The sequence below is a fragment of the Dasypus novemcinctus genome, chromosome 18, assembly GCF_030445035.2.
Source record: "Dasypus novemcinctus isolate mDasNov1 chromosome 18, mDasNov1.1.hap2, whole genome shotgun sequence".
Lineage (NCBI taxonomy): Eukaryota > Metazoa > Chordata > Mammalia > Cingulata > Dasypodidae > Dasypus > Dasypus novemcinctus.
Genome location: NC_080690.1, coordinates 48,010,681 through 48,025,909, shown reverse-complemented (window position 1 = coordinate 48,025,909; position 15,229 = coordinate 48,010,681). Strand labels below are relative to the sequence as shown.

Here is a 15,229-nt window from a genome sequence, read left to right as displayed (position 1 = left end):
GCTTAATCAAGGCTCACATTTGGATCTGGAGATGCTGTTCATGTTTATATCTTAGGATGTAAACAAAGAGTACCCTGGGCACCCAGAGCACCTGCTCATCTTGAGAACAGCCCCACGAGGTAGGCACTGTTATCACTGTCATTTCCCAAGGAGGAAACCGAGGCACAGAGAAGCTGAATTACGTTCCCCAGGGTGCCCAGCCAGGTCTCACGACTTTGAGCCATACGAAAGCATTCAAAGGACCTCTTTGGCGGTATGCTGGGCCAACTTACAGTAATCACACCACAATGGGGACCCACTCTGACCTCATTCACAGACTCGCTCCGCAGGAGGTGCCAGTTCCTGATGTGACCATTATGGGCTTCAGCAGGGGCAATCATTCCATGGATGGATTCATTTCAGGATGAACGTCCCAGGCTGCTGATGGGTTGAAGGCTTGAATGTACTTCTCACCGCTTACCTTCTCTAAGGGGCTCCAACTTTGACGCGTCCCTCACTGTCATCTCTTCTCCTGGTACTCTCCTTCCCACCTCTGGGGAAAGAGGCAGTAAGCAGGTGCAGTTCTCGAAAGTGCCACCAGAGGGAGCCGCGCACAGAAAAACAGGAGCGTCTACTTGTCAGGGTTGATGACACCGCTCAACCAGTCTCAATTAACTTTCACTCCTGAAGGTCGCCCAAACCCAAGCAAAAGCTCCTACTCAGGATTAGATGTGGGGTTACTTTACTAAGGCCAGAGGAGACTTGGTGAATGCTTTAGGCCCTTTCTCACAGTAGGAACTGACGGGAGGAACAGAAATAACAAAATGACTTGGGCGTGAACAAGGCCCATCCTCTGGGTGCCGTGTGCACCCTGGGAAGCGATGCAGGTGCTGGTGACGAGCCAGGTGGACACTGACTTTCCCCACCTGGGTGTCCTTGGACAGACAAAGCTCTGCCTTGGTCCTTCCCCTAGGTAACATGGCAATGACAATCATGACCTTCAGGTTGCTTGCTGCCAGGATCAAGCCATGCGGGAAGGTCCTGTAAAGCCCCCGGAAGTCTTTGTCAGATCTGAGACCGGCTGACGCCAGCCCTCAGGACCCTGGGGGAGGGGGGTTTCTCCAGTTGCCCCTCTAGAGTGTTATTCCCTGGCCTTCTGTCACCGCCCACCCTCCCCCAAGCCCCTTGCACCGGCCCAAGAGGCTCTCCAACCTCAGGTTTGCCCTGAGGGGACCCCGTGCCCCAATCCTAGGAGTAAATATGCCCTCTTCTCCTCTTAAAATCCGCAGACCGAGAGGCACCTGGGCGGGCACTGGGGCCAGCTGCGGTTTGCTTATGGCCCGTTATTCAACAAATGCTAACTCAGCACGTCTGACTTCCCAAAGCCTCTGCACTTCTTCTCCCCCAGGCCCTAATGGGAGAACGGGAAGCCTAGGACTGAGGGTCTCAATGCTGAATGAGGCAGACCCCGGGGTCTCCACAGGAGGGCTCTCCAGCCTAGGGGAGGGTCCGAAGGCCTCCTTTATCTAGAAGGGGGGTGTGTGCAGGGGATGAGGCAGAGGGTGGGGACAAGAGGTGCGGCCTTGGGCCACCGGGAGCTCCGGTCCAGCTCCCCCCTCCGTTCGGCTGGGTGGGCCGGGTCGCGGAGGTGGGGGGGGGGGGCGGTCCTGCCCCAGGCCCGCAGGCTTGCATCGCCGCGGCGGCGAGGTCTCTGCGGGCCCGGAAGGCCCCAGCGCCGCGAGCCGGAAGGCGGGAGGGCGGGGCCTGCGCGCCGGGAGCGGCGTCCTGGACCCGGGCCTGCGCGCCCCTCGCGCGGGGCTGGCCGGGGCCGGGCGGAGCCGGGAGCCCGCGGGGCCGGCGTAGGCCGAGGTAGGGCGGCGGGGCCGGGGTGCGCGGCGGGGCCGGGGTGCGCGGCGGGGCCGGTGCGCACGGGCAGTGCCGGGGCGCCCACGGGTCCCAGTCTCCCGGGTGGCGCTGAACGGGCCTTCGACCTTAGAGGCGCGGAGGCCCCGCCTCTCCCTTAAATAGAGGGGCGCCCAGGCCTGCGGGGCCCTTCCAGCACCAGACCCACGCGGGGCCAGGGGAGGGGAGGGGTCGTCCCGAAGCGCTCCGCGCACTACGCCTGATTGCGGCTTGGGTGCGGTCTTCCCTGGAGCCTGACCCTCAGGTTCTGGTGGGGAGGGGTGGGGTGGGGTGGGGAGGGGTGGACACTGTGTCTTCCTTTTCCTTATGAAGACGCAGAGGCTAGGAGAAGCTAAAGTGACTTAAGAAGTCAGCAGCAGAGCAGGGATTTGAACCCTGACAGCTTCACTCCAGGGTCTGCCTCCCAGCCACTGTGCCCTCACCAATTTTTAAATACTGACAACCAATTAAAAATCACTCTGTGGGCTAATTCCATGGTGTTTGCTGGTGGAACCTGTTGCGACCTGGGCACCGGATCAGAGAGAGGTGAGAAGACAGGTTTATAAGATCCGGAGTGCTCAGTGGAGTTGTTTTCTTTTTAATTCCATCATGAAAGCAGAACCTGTTGAGTAGTCTGGGTGATACAAGGTCAGTCTGACTCCCAGTTCCACAATACTAATTCTTTTAAAAACAAGACGATGGAGGACTGTGTTTGCTCCAAAGGCTTCCTCTCCCTCTTCTCGCACAGTTGGTCAGTTCCAGTAAACCCCAGGGCCGCTTGCTGAGGAATGGGGTCCTCTGTCCCTTCTCCAAAACCTGCTGCCACCAGCAGACCAGCTGGGTGCACCCCAGAAACCAGGGCTTCCAGTTGGCTTTTGCCTTCCCTTGGCTGGCAGGTGGGCTTTCTGTGACCCGGGCTGGTTCTGTAGACAAATCTGATTCTGAACAAGTGTGAGACCCCTGGGGGGTGAGGGGGGAAGACCCATACACCCACCCCTCTAAGGCCTGTTCCTAATTGAAATGCCCCTCCTGCCTCCTCTTTGTCCCCTCACCCACTTTCCTGACCCAGGCACCCTTGGGGTAGGGTAAGGAGAAACAGGACTGGGCTCGTTCTGGTATCTAGGAAGCCCAAACTCAGGAAGCTGAGCTTTTTAGCCATGGCTCAGAAGATGGGGTTACAAACCTTTCTTCCATGACAAGTCTATGGATGCACCAACATCTGACATGGTTTCTGTAAGGAAATTAAACCAGCTTTCCCTTAGGTTGAAGCAGCCACAACGCCAACTCTACCCATGGTGTGGGACTATTAAAACGCAGCTGGAGCCGGGCCCTTCTGTCCCCTGCCCGCCTCCACGCCCCCACATCCCATACCTGCTGGCCCTCCAGTTCTGCAGAGTGCGCACTTGTGCCTTGTCGCTGGCCCACTGGGCTAAGTGGAGGTTGAAAGTAGCATTTGCACAGTGACACCTCATTAGCCCCTGTGGGTTTTGACTTAAAGTCACTGTAGAGTAGGCTGGAAGCTGTTTTTTTGTTTATTTTTTAATAGACTGAAGGGTAAAGAGGGTATATATCTGTTTCCTGCCTCTTTTCCATGCATTTTCTTGCTGTGCAGAAACTCTTTCAAGAGTGCAGATCCATAATTCTGTAACAAACTGGTTTTTTGAGTGGCGCTGGGCAGAGTGCACTGGTGTGGAAGCCAGCCTTGCAAAGTGGGTCTTCCTGTCACTGCAGCTTCCAGAGGGGCCTCTTCTGTGCCATCTTCCCACAGAAGCAAAGGATGAAAAGTTGGGGATCCACTCGAGCTAAGCTAGAAGGTGATTAGATATTGGACAGTTGAATTTTTAGCTTTTTGAAAGGTTTTCCTGCAACATTAATTCCTTGGGTTATCTTAATATGAATTTGAAATAAAACTCATGTTATTCATTTGCACCGCTTTGCAGGACCACAGCTACTTAAATCAGGTCATATTCATTTCTGGGTGGCTTCTGCCATGTTCTGTCCCTTTCCTGTTCCGTAAGCCTATTTCATTGTCATGTCCATTTGTGTATGGATGTGTCTTGACCACTGGAGGGGTGGAAGAAGGCTCTCTTCAGGGAGGCTTTTCCTTGCTCTGGAAGTAGTCGCCCCTGGTGAGCAGGGGCTGGGGCTGGACCTGGGCGTTTCAGCAGATCAGAGCAGGCACAGGCAGACCTGGGCTCCTGCAGACCTTGGACAACACTGCAAGGCCTCTCACACCCCACCTGGCCATCTGGGGGTGCCACTGGCACCTTTGGAATTCAAGGACTGAATGACAGGTTCCAAACACCCCAGCTCAGGCTCTTCTGAAGACCTGGCAGCTAATTGGAAAGGCAGAATCTCTGTCCCACCCCATTCCTGCTACTGCACCAGAATCTGCATTTAACAAGCTCTGCTGGGATTCCTGGGCACTTGCAGAGAATCCCTGATACAGTGAATTTTTTTTAATTAAAGATTTATTTATTTCTCTCCCTTCCCCCACCCCCTAGTTGTCTGCTCTCTGTGTCTGTTTGCTGTGTGTTCTTCTGTGACCGATTCTATCCTTATCAGCGGCACCAGGAATCTGTGTTTCTTTTTGTTGTGTCATCTTGTTGTGTTGGCTCTCAGTGTGTGCGGCACCATTCTTGGGCAGGCTGTACTTTCTTTCACGCTGGGCATCTCTCCTTATGGGGAGCACTCCTTGTGTGTGGGGCTTCTCTTATGCAGGGACACCCCTGCATGGCACGGCACTCCTTGCTCACTTCAGCACTGCACATGGGCCAGCTCCACACGGGTCAAGGAGGCCTGGGGTTTGAACTGCTGACCTCTTATGTGGTAGGCGGATGCCCTATCCGTTGGTCCAAGTCCACTGCCCTGATATAATGAATATTAAAAGGAAAAAGGAAAGGAAATTCACAAGGGCTGACACACAGGATAACTTCTTTTGTAAATTAAACTTTTTTTAGCAAATCAACTTTTAAAAAAGATTTATTTTATTTATTTCTCTCCCCACCTCATTTGAGCGTGCTGTCTGCTCGCTATATGTTTGCTTGGTTTCTTTTATTTAGGAGGCACCAGAAACTGAACCCGGGACCTCCCATATGTGAGGGACACACCCAATTGCTTGAGCCACCTCCACTCCTTGCTTGTTGTGTCTCTCATTGTGTTTCCTCATTGTATCTCCTTGATGTGTCATCTTATTGTGTCATCTTGTTGAGTTAGCTCACTACACCATCCTGTCATCAGCTTGCTGTCTTGCTAATCTTTAGGAGGCACCAGGAACTGAACATGGGACCTCCTATGTGGTAGGCAGGTGCCCAGCTGCTTGAGCCACATCCACTTCCCTATCAATTTTGTTGATACACATTGATACATGCTTTATTAAAACATACAATTCATATTAAGTGTACAGTACAGGATAACTTCTTACCTTTCCTAGGCCTGCAGAGAAATTCTGAAAACCTGACTTTGTGATCATGTGGTATATCTACAGACTTGTTCTCAGGGCTCAGAATTTTCTCCCAGTATTGGGAGGACAGTTGTCCATTAGAGATTTCAGTTCCTGGATTATCCTTGGGTCAAAAAAGCTCTTAAAACCAAAAGATATGGCATGTAAGTTCTGCCCCAAACTTCTTCATTCACATTCCCTTACCAACTATTTTTATGTTTCAGCCTTGAATAGAAAGGGAAGTGTTGGTAGGAAAGGAAGATGCTGATACCCAGCATTAGCTTATGACTTGACTTGCTTCCTCGATTTATTTTGTTCTCTGGTTGCTGGCAGAAGACTCTGGGTTCTGGGCTTCTAGGTGCTTGGCTTATGTCATGTATAAGAATTTAAGGGCTTCCCATAGGGTAGGCAAAGGAGCAAAGAGTATTAAGAGACAAGAAAAGAAAAGTACACAGCCCGAGGCAGGTGTGCTGCTGAATAAGATGTGCATGGGGCCCCAGGTCAGGCCTTTTTAAAGTCTTTCCTCCTTCCCTTCATCATCTTGGGAGCAGCTGTTTGATGTTCTGATAGGTTGCCCCACCTATTCTCAGGGGCCAATGGTGAGGCCTTTTGAAGGTATCCAGGGCTTCCCCTTGACCCCGAATGGAATGTTCCAAATGGGAATCTTGCAGCTGAGGTCTGGCGGGATCTTTCTGGCTTCATTCTTGGCATCGGTCTTTCCCACGGGGTTTCCAGGCAGGCTGTCATGGCCCTGTGTCTTGTGGCCATGTTTTCTGCCAGGTCTCAGCTGTGACGTGTTTTCCCTTTCCCTAAACTCACCTTCCTCACAGTTACTTTGTCTTTCAACATTGTCTCATCATTGCTTTTACGGTCCCATGTATAGAAATGTATGGACTTTCAGGAATAAGCTTTAAAAAGCAAGCAGTGTGGCTGAGTAGCAGCAGTGTTCCTTTAGCACTACCATGGATTGAGAATTTGCAGTGTTCCAGACCCATGTCAGGCACTTCACATTGTTGAAAGACAAATCAGAGTTGAGTTTGCAGGTGTTAGCATTTTATTCTGGACACCATAGTTCTGCTGCAGTAAGGAAGGCAGATCACTTGCAAAACTGAAAGCAGCTTCAGGTTTTTTTGTGATAGCAAATGATTTATTTTTTATTTCTTAGGCAACACTAGCGATTGAACCTAGGACCATGTACTTGCAAGGCAGGTACTCAAACACTGAGCTACACTGCTCTGCAAGCAAATTATTTTTATGAACATAAAAAGGAAGTTGGTTTGACTCCTCTTGATTGGATGAGGGTTTGTCCTATAGGGGTAGGTTTAGGGCAGGTGGGCTTTATTTTGTATTGGGTTAAATGTAATGAACTATGTGCTTGATTACCTATCTGGGCAGCTGCCTTGGTGGGGATTTCAAATTTCAAAAAATAAAGAGGAAACTCAAGTGGGAGTTCAAAGAGGAAGTAAGGCACAGGTTTCCTTTTCTTTCTTTCTTTCTTTTTGGCTCTGAGGGATCCCAAGGGTTTTCTATATATAATTTTATCAACATCCATCTTAGTAAACTGTTCAAGAATCCACCAGTAGGGTTTATCCCCATCTGACAAGTGAGGAATCTGACATCCGGGCTCATGCAGTGGTTGTGCCAGGCAAGGCCAGGAGGCTGCAGAGCCTGCCCTTGTCCTCTGGCTCCCTACACGCTCAGATGCCTCGTCACACAGAAGAGGAAACGAGGCTTGGCCTTTCTGGGAATTGCTCAGCCAGTTGAAAGGTTGCTGATGCCAGAAAAGGCAGACTTGCCTCCCTCATGTTGAAATGGCGGAGCGTGGGGCAGAGGCTGCCCCTGATCTGGCCGTAAATCAGAAGTCAACCAGAGGGCCAGAAAGACTGTTGCTCCCCTCTGCCGTCTCGGTTTACTTCTTAGCTGAACACTGCCCTGTCTTCTCTGTGACAAATAACTTTTCACAGGACTAGGTGCTTTCTCTACAGAAAATGGGGACCCTTCCTCAATAGTCTAGGAGGAGTAACGTTTGGGTGGAAATATTCTTAGATTCATTCAGACTCTCTTTGACATTTCTCTCTGGAGGCCAGCCAAGATGCCCATCGTGGTAGAAGATGTCATGAAGCTGCTGTGTACCCTCTCGGCGGAGAGGAAGATGACGGCGGCCGTCAAGCACTCTGCGAAGGGTGCTGTGCTCACCGGGGCCGTGGCCTTCATGGGCGGTTTGGTCGGTGGCCCGCCGGGGCTGGCCATCGGTAAGTGCCTTCAGCGACAGGCGGCCTCGTGGGTGCCGTGGAGCTACCTCAGTGCCACGCGCCCTGTGTGGGGAGCTGTTGAGTGGAGGTTGCTTCTGTGAAATGACCCGCGGGTGCGCGATCTGTCCTGGTGAAGTGCAGGCTTCTGCGTGGATGTCTCGGCTGTGCTGGGCGCGCTTGAGAACAGGGTGTGTCATTCATGCATGGAGAAACCTTTGTGCCCCAGTGCTGGGATCCCACAGTGAAAGCTCAGGGCATCTGGCCCTGCCCTTCCCCTGGGATGTGTCCTAGTGTCTGATGATATCGGGGTGTCCTGGGCCCCCCGGATGCCTCCGCCCTCCCCCATCATCAAGACCTTAGCGCTTCAGAAGGGAACCATGAGCAGCTGTTATGTAGCTATTTTACACATACTCTTTCAGAGCAAGCCTCTCCATTGTGAAAGCCAAAATTCCAATGGTGAGAAAGCAGCAGACCAACGAGAGAACTGCCTTTTACTCCCAGAGTGGTCATCCCTGCCCCCCTTGGGTTTACCACCTGGTTCTATTTGGGAGCCAGCTTCTGGCAGTGAAGGAAGGTTTGGGCTTATTTTTCAAAAGGTGATGTCGCCCAAGGCTCAGAAAGGCATCATTCCTTGGGGCTGGGGTGAATGTGCTTCCTTTGGAGTAGCAGTAGGAAGAATTCCTGTGCCTTAGGCCTTGGAAGAGCCATCCACTCAGAGCTGGCACCCAAGCCATGGGCTGGGATGGCATTAATGAGCTGGCCTGGCTGCCATTCAGACCTGACTTGGGGTGGGGGCTGGTGAGCCCACTGTGCCATGTCCCTGGGGTGCTCCTGATGGCATGGCAGCCTCCCACCACCTGGTGTACCCCATGGGGCTCAGTGGACATTTACTGAGTACTGCTGTGGGCTGGGCAGCCTGTGCTGGGGCATCAGGAGCCTGCTGGAAATCCTTTCTCCCTGTCTGGCAGCCTTCCCCTGGACATAGGCTTGAGAGAGAACCACTTTTCAACCGAGGCTGGCTTCTGTCTTCCAACTCACTGGCCAGGCTGCCTGCTCTGTTCTTCTCCTTTGGTGGCGGTTTGACGTTCAGGGATGTTTCGTTAAGCTAAGGACATGCTGGGGACAGAAATAAGATGTGCCTGGCACCTGACTTTGCGTCGGTCTATTTCCCTTTTGAAACTGTGAATTAGTAAGTCCTGACTTAAGCTTCTTGCTGTCCAGGAAGTAACCAGAAAGGAAGGGCCAACAGCCATTTCTTTTTCCCATGACATACTATATCTTTGCCCTTAACCCCATCTGATGTGCTCAGGGGAGGCTTACATAATTTTATGATATAGATGGCATTTGAGAAACACATATCTTTTTCAGATTGAGTAAAAGTGAGTAGAGAACAGGAAGTCCACAAATGGAGCCCAGGGGATTTGCTGCTTCCAGCCTCAGATCATGAAAACAAAGTAATTTTCTCTTTTCCAAAGAGCTGGTAATTCACAGTCGATATTTTTGGCAACTTTTTGCATTGAGTGCTGCTCTAAATCAAATATTGATGTTCCCATAAAGGCTTAGTGCAGAGGAGTGCCACTCCTGCCTACTCTAAGCATTTCACAGGTGTCACGGGGAAAAGTTCTATAAAACTTATAAATTTTCCCTCCCCAGAACATTCCCCTCCTCTCTGACAGATCCGAGGCTGGCGCTGGGCTCTGGCAGCATGGGAGGGAGGCAGGTTTTACTGCCTGCTGACTGAACCCAGCCTGCAAATGGTTCTCTTTGGCCCGGGCAGCATTTTTTGAAATACTCTTTTAATTTATAATAATTAATTATTATTAATTATAATAATTAAGTTTAATTAATAGATTTACCAAAAAATGGCAGCAATAGAACAGAGAATTCCCATGTACTCATCATCCAGATTCAATTCCCCTGATGTTAACCAACAGTGATCCATTGCTATGAATGCTTCTTCTGCCTTTATTTGGAGCTTACCCATTTTTTAATGACCTTTCTTGGCTCCAGGACCCTCCAGGAACGCTGTATTAGTTCTTTAGGGAAACAGATCCAACAGGAGATATCTGTAAATTGTCTCATTCCCCCATGGGGATTCACAAGTCCAAATTCTGCAAGGCAGTCTGCAAGCCAGGAACTCCAATGAAGGTTTTCAGTGAGTTCCCCAGCTTCAGCTGGTTGGCTGAAGTAGAGCTGGGAATTCTCTCTCTGACTGCTGAAATCACCTCTTCTTTTAAGGACTTCAACTGATTGGATGAGACGTCACTCATTGCTGAAAGCAGACTCCTCAGTTGATTGTAGATGTGATCAGCCATCAATGCAATCAGCGCACTGATGATTAAAATCCATGAAATTCTTTGCATTATAGTTAGCCCAGTGTGTGCTTGGCCAAACAACTGGGCACCATTACCTGGCCAAGTTGGCACATGAGCCTCACATCACAAACCCACATCACGTTACCATCGCGTCTCCTTAGGCCTCCTCGAGACTGGACAGTTTCTCAGACTTCCCTTGTTTGTCGTGACCTTTCTGTCACCTGCCTGGCCCCTGAAAGGGTCTGAGCTTGAAAGCCCTGCCCTAGGATGCCTTCCCTGCACCCATCCTGTAACTCCTTGGGGCCTGGCCAGGTTGGGTAGGACCTTCCATGCATGTAAGGTGGCCTGCCTTAATTTTGTCATTAAGTTACATTTAAAAATAATGTTGTGTCCTTTTGTGGAGAGCAGGTAGAAAAATAGTTGAATAAATTAAATTTTTATGTAGCATCATACAGCTCTGCGGGGTCCTTGAACCATGTAAGTATACCAGAAATGCCTGAACATCAGACGCAAGGAGTGTGCTAGCCTCCTGCCGGAGGACACTCAGCCTCACTGCAGAGCTGGTGCTCCTCAAAAATGCACTGGTTTTGTGTGACCTATTTATCTTTAAAAAAAAAAGACAATAAAAACAACACATTGGCTTCTCAAGTCTCTCCTCTGTGAGGTTTATATGGGCAACACAGGCACCTTCCTCAGGATTTTAGTTTGCACAACTCTGAGTTGTAGACGGTGTCTGCTTTGTCTGTTTCACTTTGCATCCATGGTACAGAGTTAAGGAAGGGCATATTTGGGTGTCAATTAACTGAGCCAAATGGACCAAAGACCCAATAAACCTTTGCCCTCCACGCTAACTGGCGGTGCAGGAGGACACTGAGCCTGGCTTGACCCACTCATGAATGGGCACATTTGTCATACAATGGATGTGCTCTCGGCCAGAACTGAATAAGGTCCGACTAATTGAGCCCTTCCTTGTTTTCTAGGGGGGGCCGTCGGGGGCCTCTTAGGGGCCTGGATGACAAGTGGACAGTTTAAGCCAGTGCCTCAGATCCTAATGGAGCTGCCCCCTGCCGAGCAGCAGAAGCTTTTTAATGAAGCTGCTGCCATCATCAGGCAGCTGGAGTGGACCGACGCTGTGCAGCTGACCACGCTGGTCATGGGCAGTGAGGCCTTGCAGCGGCAGCTGCTGGCGATGCTGGTGAGCTACGTCACCAAGGAGCTCCAGGCGGAAGTCCGGTATGACGACTAGGCCGCTCGTCCCAGGCCGCGGGGGCTTCACGTAGATGATTCGGCAACTCTGAGGCAGTGTGGAAGGTGGCCAGGGCATGGGGGAGCTGAGCGGATCCCCCTGAGAACTTAACATACCATCAGGGTATTCCCTGACACTGGAGTGAACTGTCCTACTGGAGAGACCCCTGCTGTGCCATATCACGTTCAGGAAATTATTTATGATGAAGTCACGTTTCTGTGGCCTGGTGCACCAGTGGTACTCCGAGGGTGAAGCTGGTGACAAGCAGAGGCCTGCCCTTTGTGGACATACCGCTCCCTGGAGCCTGGAGTCTTGCCGTCAGCTCAGCCAGCTTCCTGGCTGTGTGCTCCTATCCTGACCATCTTGTTTTGCAAAGGTGACTCCAGTTTCAAGCACTCGTTGCAGGGCTGGACCCCGCTTGGGCCCCGGGGTCTCAGTGCCAGAGCCGGCCCATACTGGAATCATGTTTACCTTCTGGGTGTACCCCTTCCCACCGAGGCTCCTGAGTGGCCTGTGGAGGAGCGTGGAGCACCTGCGTGGGAGGCCACACACTCCAACCCACTGTCTACCCCCGGCTCTCCCACGCCCGGGGTCTTGCTTCCCTGCCTGAAAAATCATGAGTACCTCTAGAGTTATGCGTTTTAAATTAAATATTTCAAATTAAATGATTGTTCTTTCTGAAGGCTAAGAATTGTTCCTACACTTGAAGTTCCCTAATGATGCATTCACTTTGCTTTCAGAATCCCAATCGTCTACGTGTCGTCTGTGACAATAAGTATTTTTCTTTCTGAAAAACGCCCTTTCCCCTCATATTTTCTGTACAGTAGCTGTAACTTTCTGAAATCTTTCGCATAAAGCAAAAGGGAAGGTGCCAGATGTGGTGGCTCTAAAGAATTAAAGAAAGCATCCCCAGCCCAGGGCTGCGCCTGCGTCCCCAGTTGTCTAGGCTCCCTGAGCCTCCGGGCCAGGGCTGGGGCTTGGGGCTCTCTCCACCAGCTGGTAGCCATGCCAGCCTCCCAGGGGATGGGGAGGAGGCACTTCTGCTAAGGACTGGCTCAGAGGGGAGCTCGCAAGCCTGGCACCTGCATTTGTGTGTGTGCAGAAACTTTCAGGGTACATTATGACCCAGGGGGAGGAAACAGGAATACTCATGCCAAGTTCCAGGACTGAGTCTGTCTCTTCCAGAAAATCAGGTGCTGCTGGTGTGGTGCAGCAGGGGCTGCCTGAAAACTGGGTGGAGTGGGACTCATTTCTGCCCGTCCTGCCAGATCAGCCCCGAGTGCAGTTCTGTGAACTAAAAATCTAAAATCACGGAATGGTTGCCCCAACCCTCCCATTTTCTATAACTTCAGTGAGCTCTAGAGTTGCTCTCTTTTTAGTGTCCAGGTGAAAACATTCATTTGCAGATAGCATGAGAATGAAACCAGAATAAAGATGTTTGGTTCTGTGCTCCAAAGTTGGGGGATACTTTTTCATTTTCATTTTAAAAAGCACGCCAAATTCAGAAATTGCTTATAACGGCTCTGCCTGGAAAAACCTGATTTGTAAGAGTTCCTTTCAGCTGGGTGTTTGGGCCTCACCCATCCATTACTTGAGTACTGAGCTGTGCTGGTGCCAGGGCCCAGGTGGTCCCAGGTCTCAGGAGTCCTGCATCAGTATCCTCTGAAGCCCACCCTTGGCCTGCCTGCTTCCCACCCCCGTTTCCAGGAAACATCCCAGGGACATGGTCCGTGCTGGCCAGTGTAGCCTCTGCTGAGGCAGGCCTGGCTGAGCACAAACACCCTCAACCAGCCTGATCCTGGGGCGATGTGTGAATGGCTTTGGGCCAAGAGGGCAGCCCAGACCTTGATCCTGTCTCTTACAGGAGCTAAAAACAATTTCCTTGTTTTTCTCTGGGGTTCCTTCTCATTGTCTCCTCTCCACTCCTCTGGTTTGATTATTTACAGTTTTTAAGAAATCCTCTTTTAAAAATCTGTATTTTTTTAAAAAGATTTATTTATCTGTTCTACACACCCTGACACTTGCGCTCACTGTCTGCTCTCTGTATCCACTGGCTGTGCATTCTTCTGTGTCTGTCTGTCTGCTTGTCTCGTCTTCTCTTTAGGAGGCATTGGGAACTGATCCTGGGCCCTTCCGACATGGGAGAGAGCCACTCAATTGCTTTAGCCACCTCAGCTCCCTGGTTTGTTGTTACCTCATTGTCTTTCCTCTGTGTCTCTTTTTTGTTGTGTCATTTTGTTGCGTCAGCTCTCGGCGCGGGCCAGCTCACCGCCTGGGAACCAAACCCAGGACTTCCCACATATTAGACAGGAACCCAATTGCTTGAGCCACATCTTCCCAAAAGTCTATATTTTTGAATAGGTCATACCTGCCTGGTCCATGATTTAAAAGGAACCAGAGGGCACAGATTGAAAAAGGAAACTTCCTCCCATGTGCCCAGGCCCTCCCTTCACAGGCAGCCACTATTACCAATTTCTTGTGCATACTTTCAACTATGGCTTCTTTAAAGATTTTTTACATTTATTTCCGCCCCCCCTGCTATTGTTTGTGCTTGAGTCTGCGCTCTGTGTCCTTTCTGTGTCTGCTCATCTTTATAGGAGGCACTGAGAACTAACCCAGGACTTCCCATGTGGGAGGGAGGCACCCAATTCTCCCTGCTTGTTTTATCTCTCATTCTGTCTCCTTGTTGTGTCTCCTGATTGCATCATTTTGTTGCACCATCTTGTGTCAGCTCACTGTCTTGCTTGTATTCTTTAGGAGGCATCAGGAACCAAACCCAGGCCCTCTCAAGTGGTAGGCAGGCACTCAACTGCTTGAGCCACATCTACTTCCCTCTATTTTTAAATACTCTTCAAAAACTGGTCTTTAAATTTTTTGGTCAATGTTTATTGCTGGAACCTTAGAAAATCCAGAAAAGTATAATGAAAGAAAAATACTAATTCCAATACCCAGAAAATCACTGTTATCAGATTTGGTCTATTTCCTTTTTATTCCAAGTATATATAGTTTTTACATATTTATATATACTTCTTTGAATGCTTTTATCAATTAACATTAATCAACATTTTTGCTGTAATTTAAAATATTTCCTAAACATTTCTAATGGCTGCATAATATTCCCTTGTCCTTAACCGTATCCCTTGTTTCCTTTTGTAGACTTTTACCATTATTATCTGAAGGGAACATTTTTTTGTGTTAAGATCCTACTGGTTTTTGGATTATGTCTTTAGGATAGCTTCCTTTAGATGAACTTTCTGGGATAAAAAGCAGGCAGCATTTATAAAGCTGCTATATTTGGTCATGACTCACCCACCCATAGGGTCTAAGTGCCCATCTCACTGCATCCTCATCAGCAAATGAAATGACAGTTTCTTAAACCTTTGTTAATTTCATAGGTGATCGTTGCACCTTGGTGTGATCCCTTTTCTTGGGATTACTGGTGAAGTTGAGCTTTTATCTGTTGACTGGCCTGTGGCTCAACTGTCCCCTCATATTATCTGTGACCCCCTGGCATGGTGCCTGCCCAGGCAGTGCTGAAAGCTCCCGGGTCCCTGTGCCCAGAGAGTGGCCTCCCTGGGGGTGAGGAGCTCTGGAGCCGGGAAGGGGCTGGCTGCGGGGCTGTGTGTGCCTCCAGCTGGGCTGGTGGGTGGCCAGGTGGCCCTGGGGCCTGGTGGCAGTTCCAGCGCACAGAGCCCCTGACATTGCCTGGGGAAGCAGCGGCAAGCTGCCAGCAGGGTAAAGAGGAAGCCTTGGTGGAGGGACCCGGTAATTATAAAAAGAAACCATCTGCTCTGGGGCCGGTTATTAACCTGCTTCTGGTGTTGACGTGACAGCACTGAGCAAGATTTTTCACAGGCAGATGGTGTATTTTTAGCTAAAATTAACTCTCTTGTTTTTTATTTTTTTTGAGATGTCTGGCTTGGAAGTAAACATGACTGGGTGTGCTGTGAGCAGGGACAGGTGGACACTGCCGTGGGTTTGGAAGACAAAAGTCCTCTCCCAGTTAGTGACTGTGAGGTGCCTGCCACCTAGCGGGCAAGCCGGCCGCAGCCTTTTCTACTCGCCTGAGCCCAGCACCCCTGCGCTTTTCCTG

At 50.4% G+C, this 15,229-nt stretch overlaps 1 protein-coding gene across 2 annotated transcripts; it reads left to right on the top strand.

Annotated features, from left to right (window-relative positions):
* The first annotated feature begins 1,740 nt into the window (after positions 1-1,740).
* Positions 1,741-11,818, top strand: C18H19orf12 (chromosome 18 C19orf12 homolog). 2 transcript variants are annotated; one of them, XM_004479051.5, is made up of 3 exons: positions 1,741-1,848; positions 7,406-7,575; positions 10,871-11,818. In XM_004479051.5, the coding sequence occupies exons 2-3, from the start codon at positions 7,416-7,418 to the stop codon at positions 11,134-11,136; spliced, it is 426 nt and encodes a 141-aa protein (XP_004479108.1). In that variant the 5' UTR covers positions 1,741-1,848; positions 7,406-7,415; the 3' UTR covers positions 11,137-11,818. The 2 variants fall into 2 exon arrangements, with proteins under 2 accessions (XP_004479108.1, XP_004479109.1); XM_004479052.5 differs by having other exon boundaries at positions 1,782-1,848; positions 7,411-7,575.
* The last annotated feature ends 3,411 nt before the right edge of the window (positions 11,819-15,229 follow it).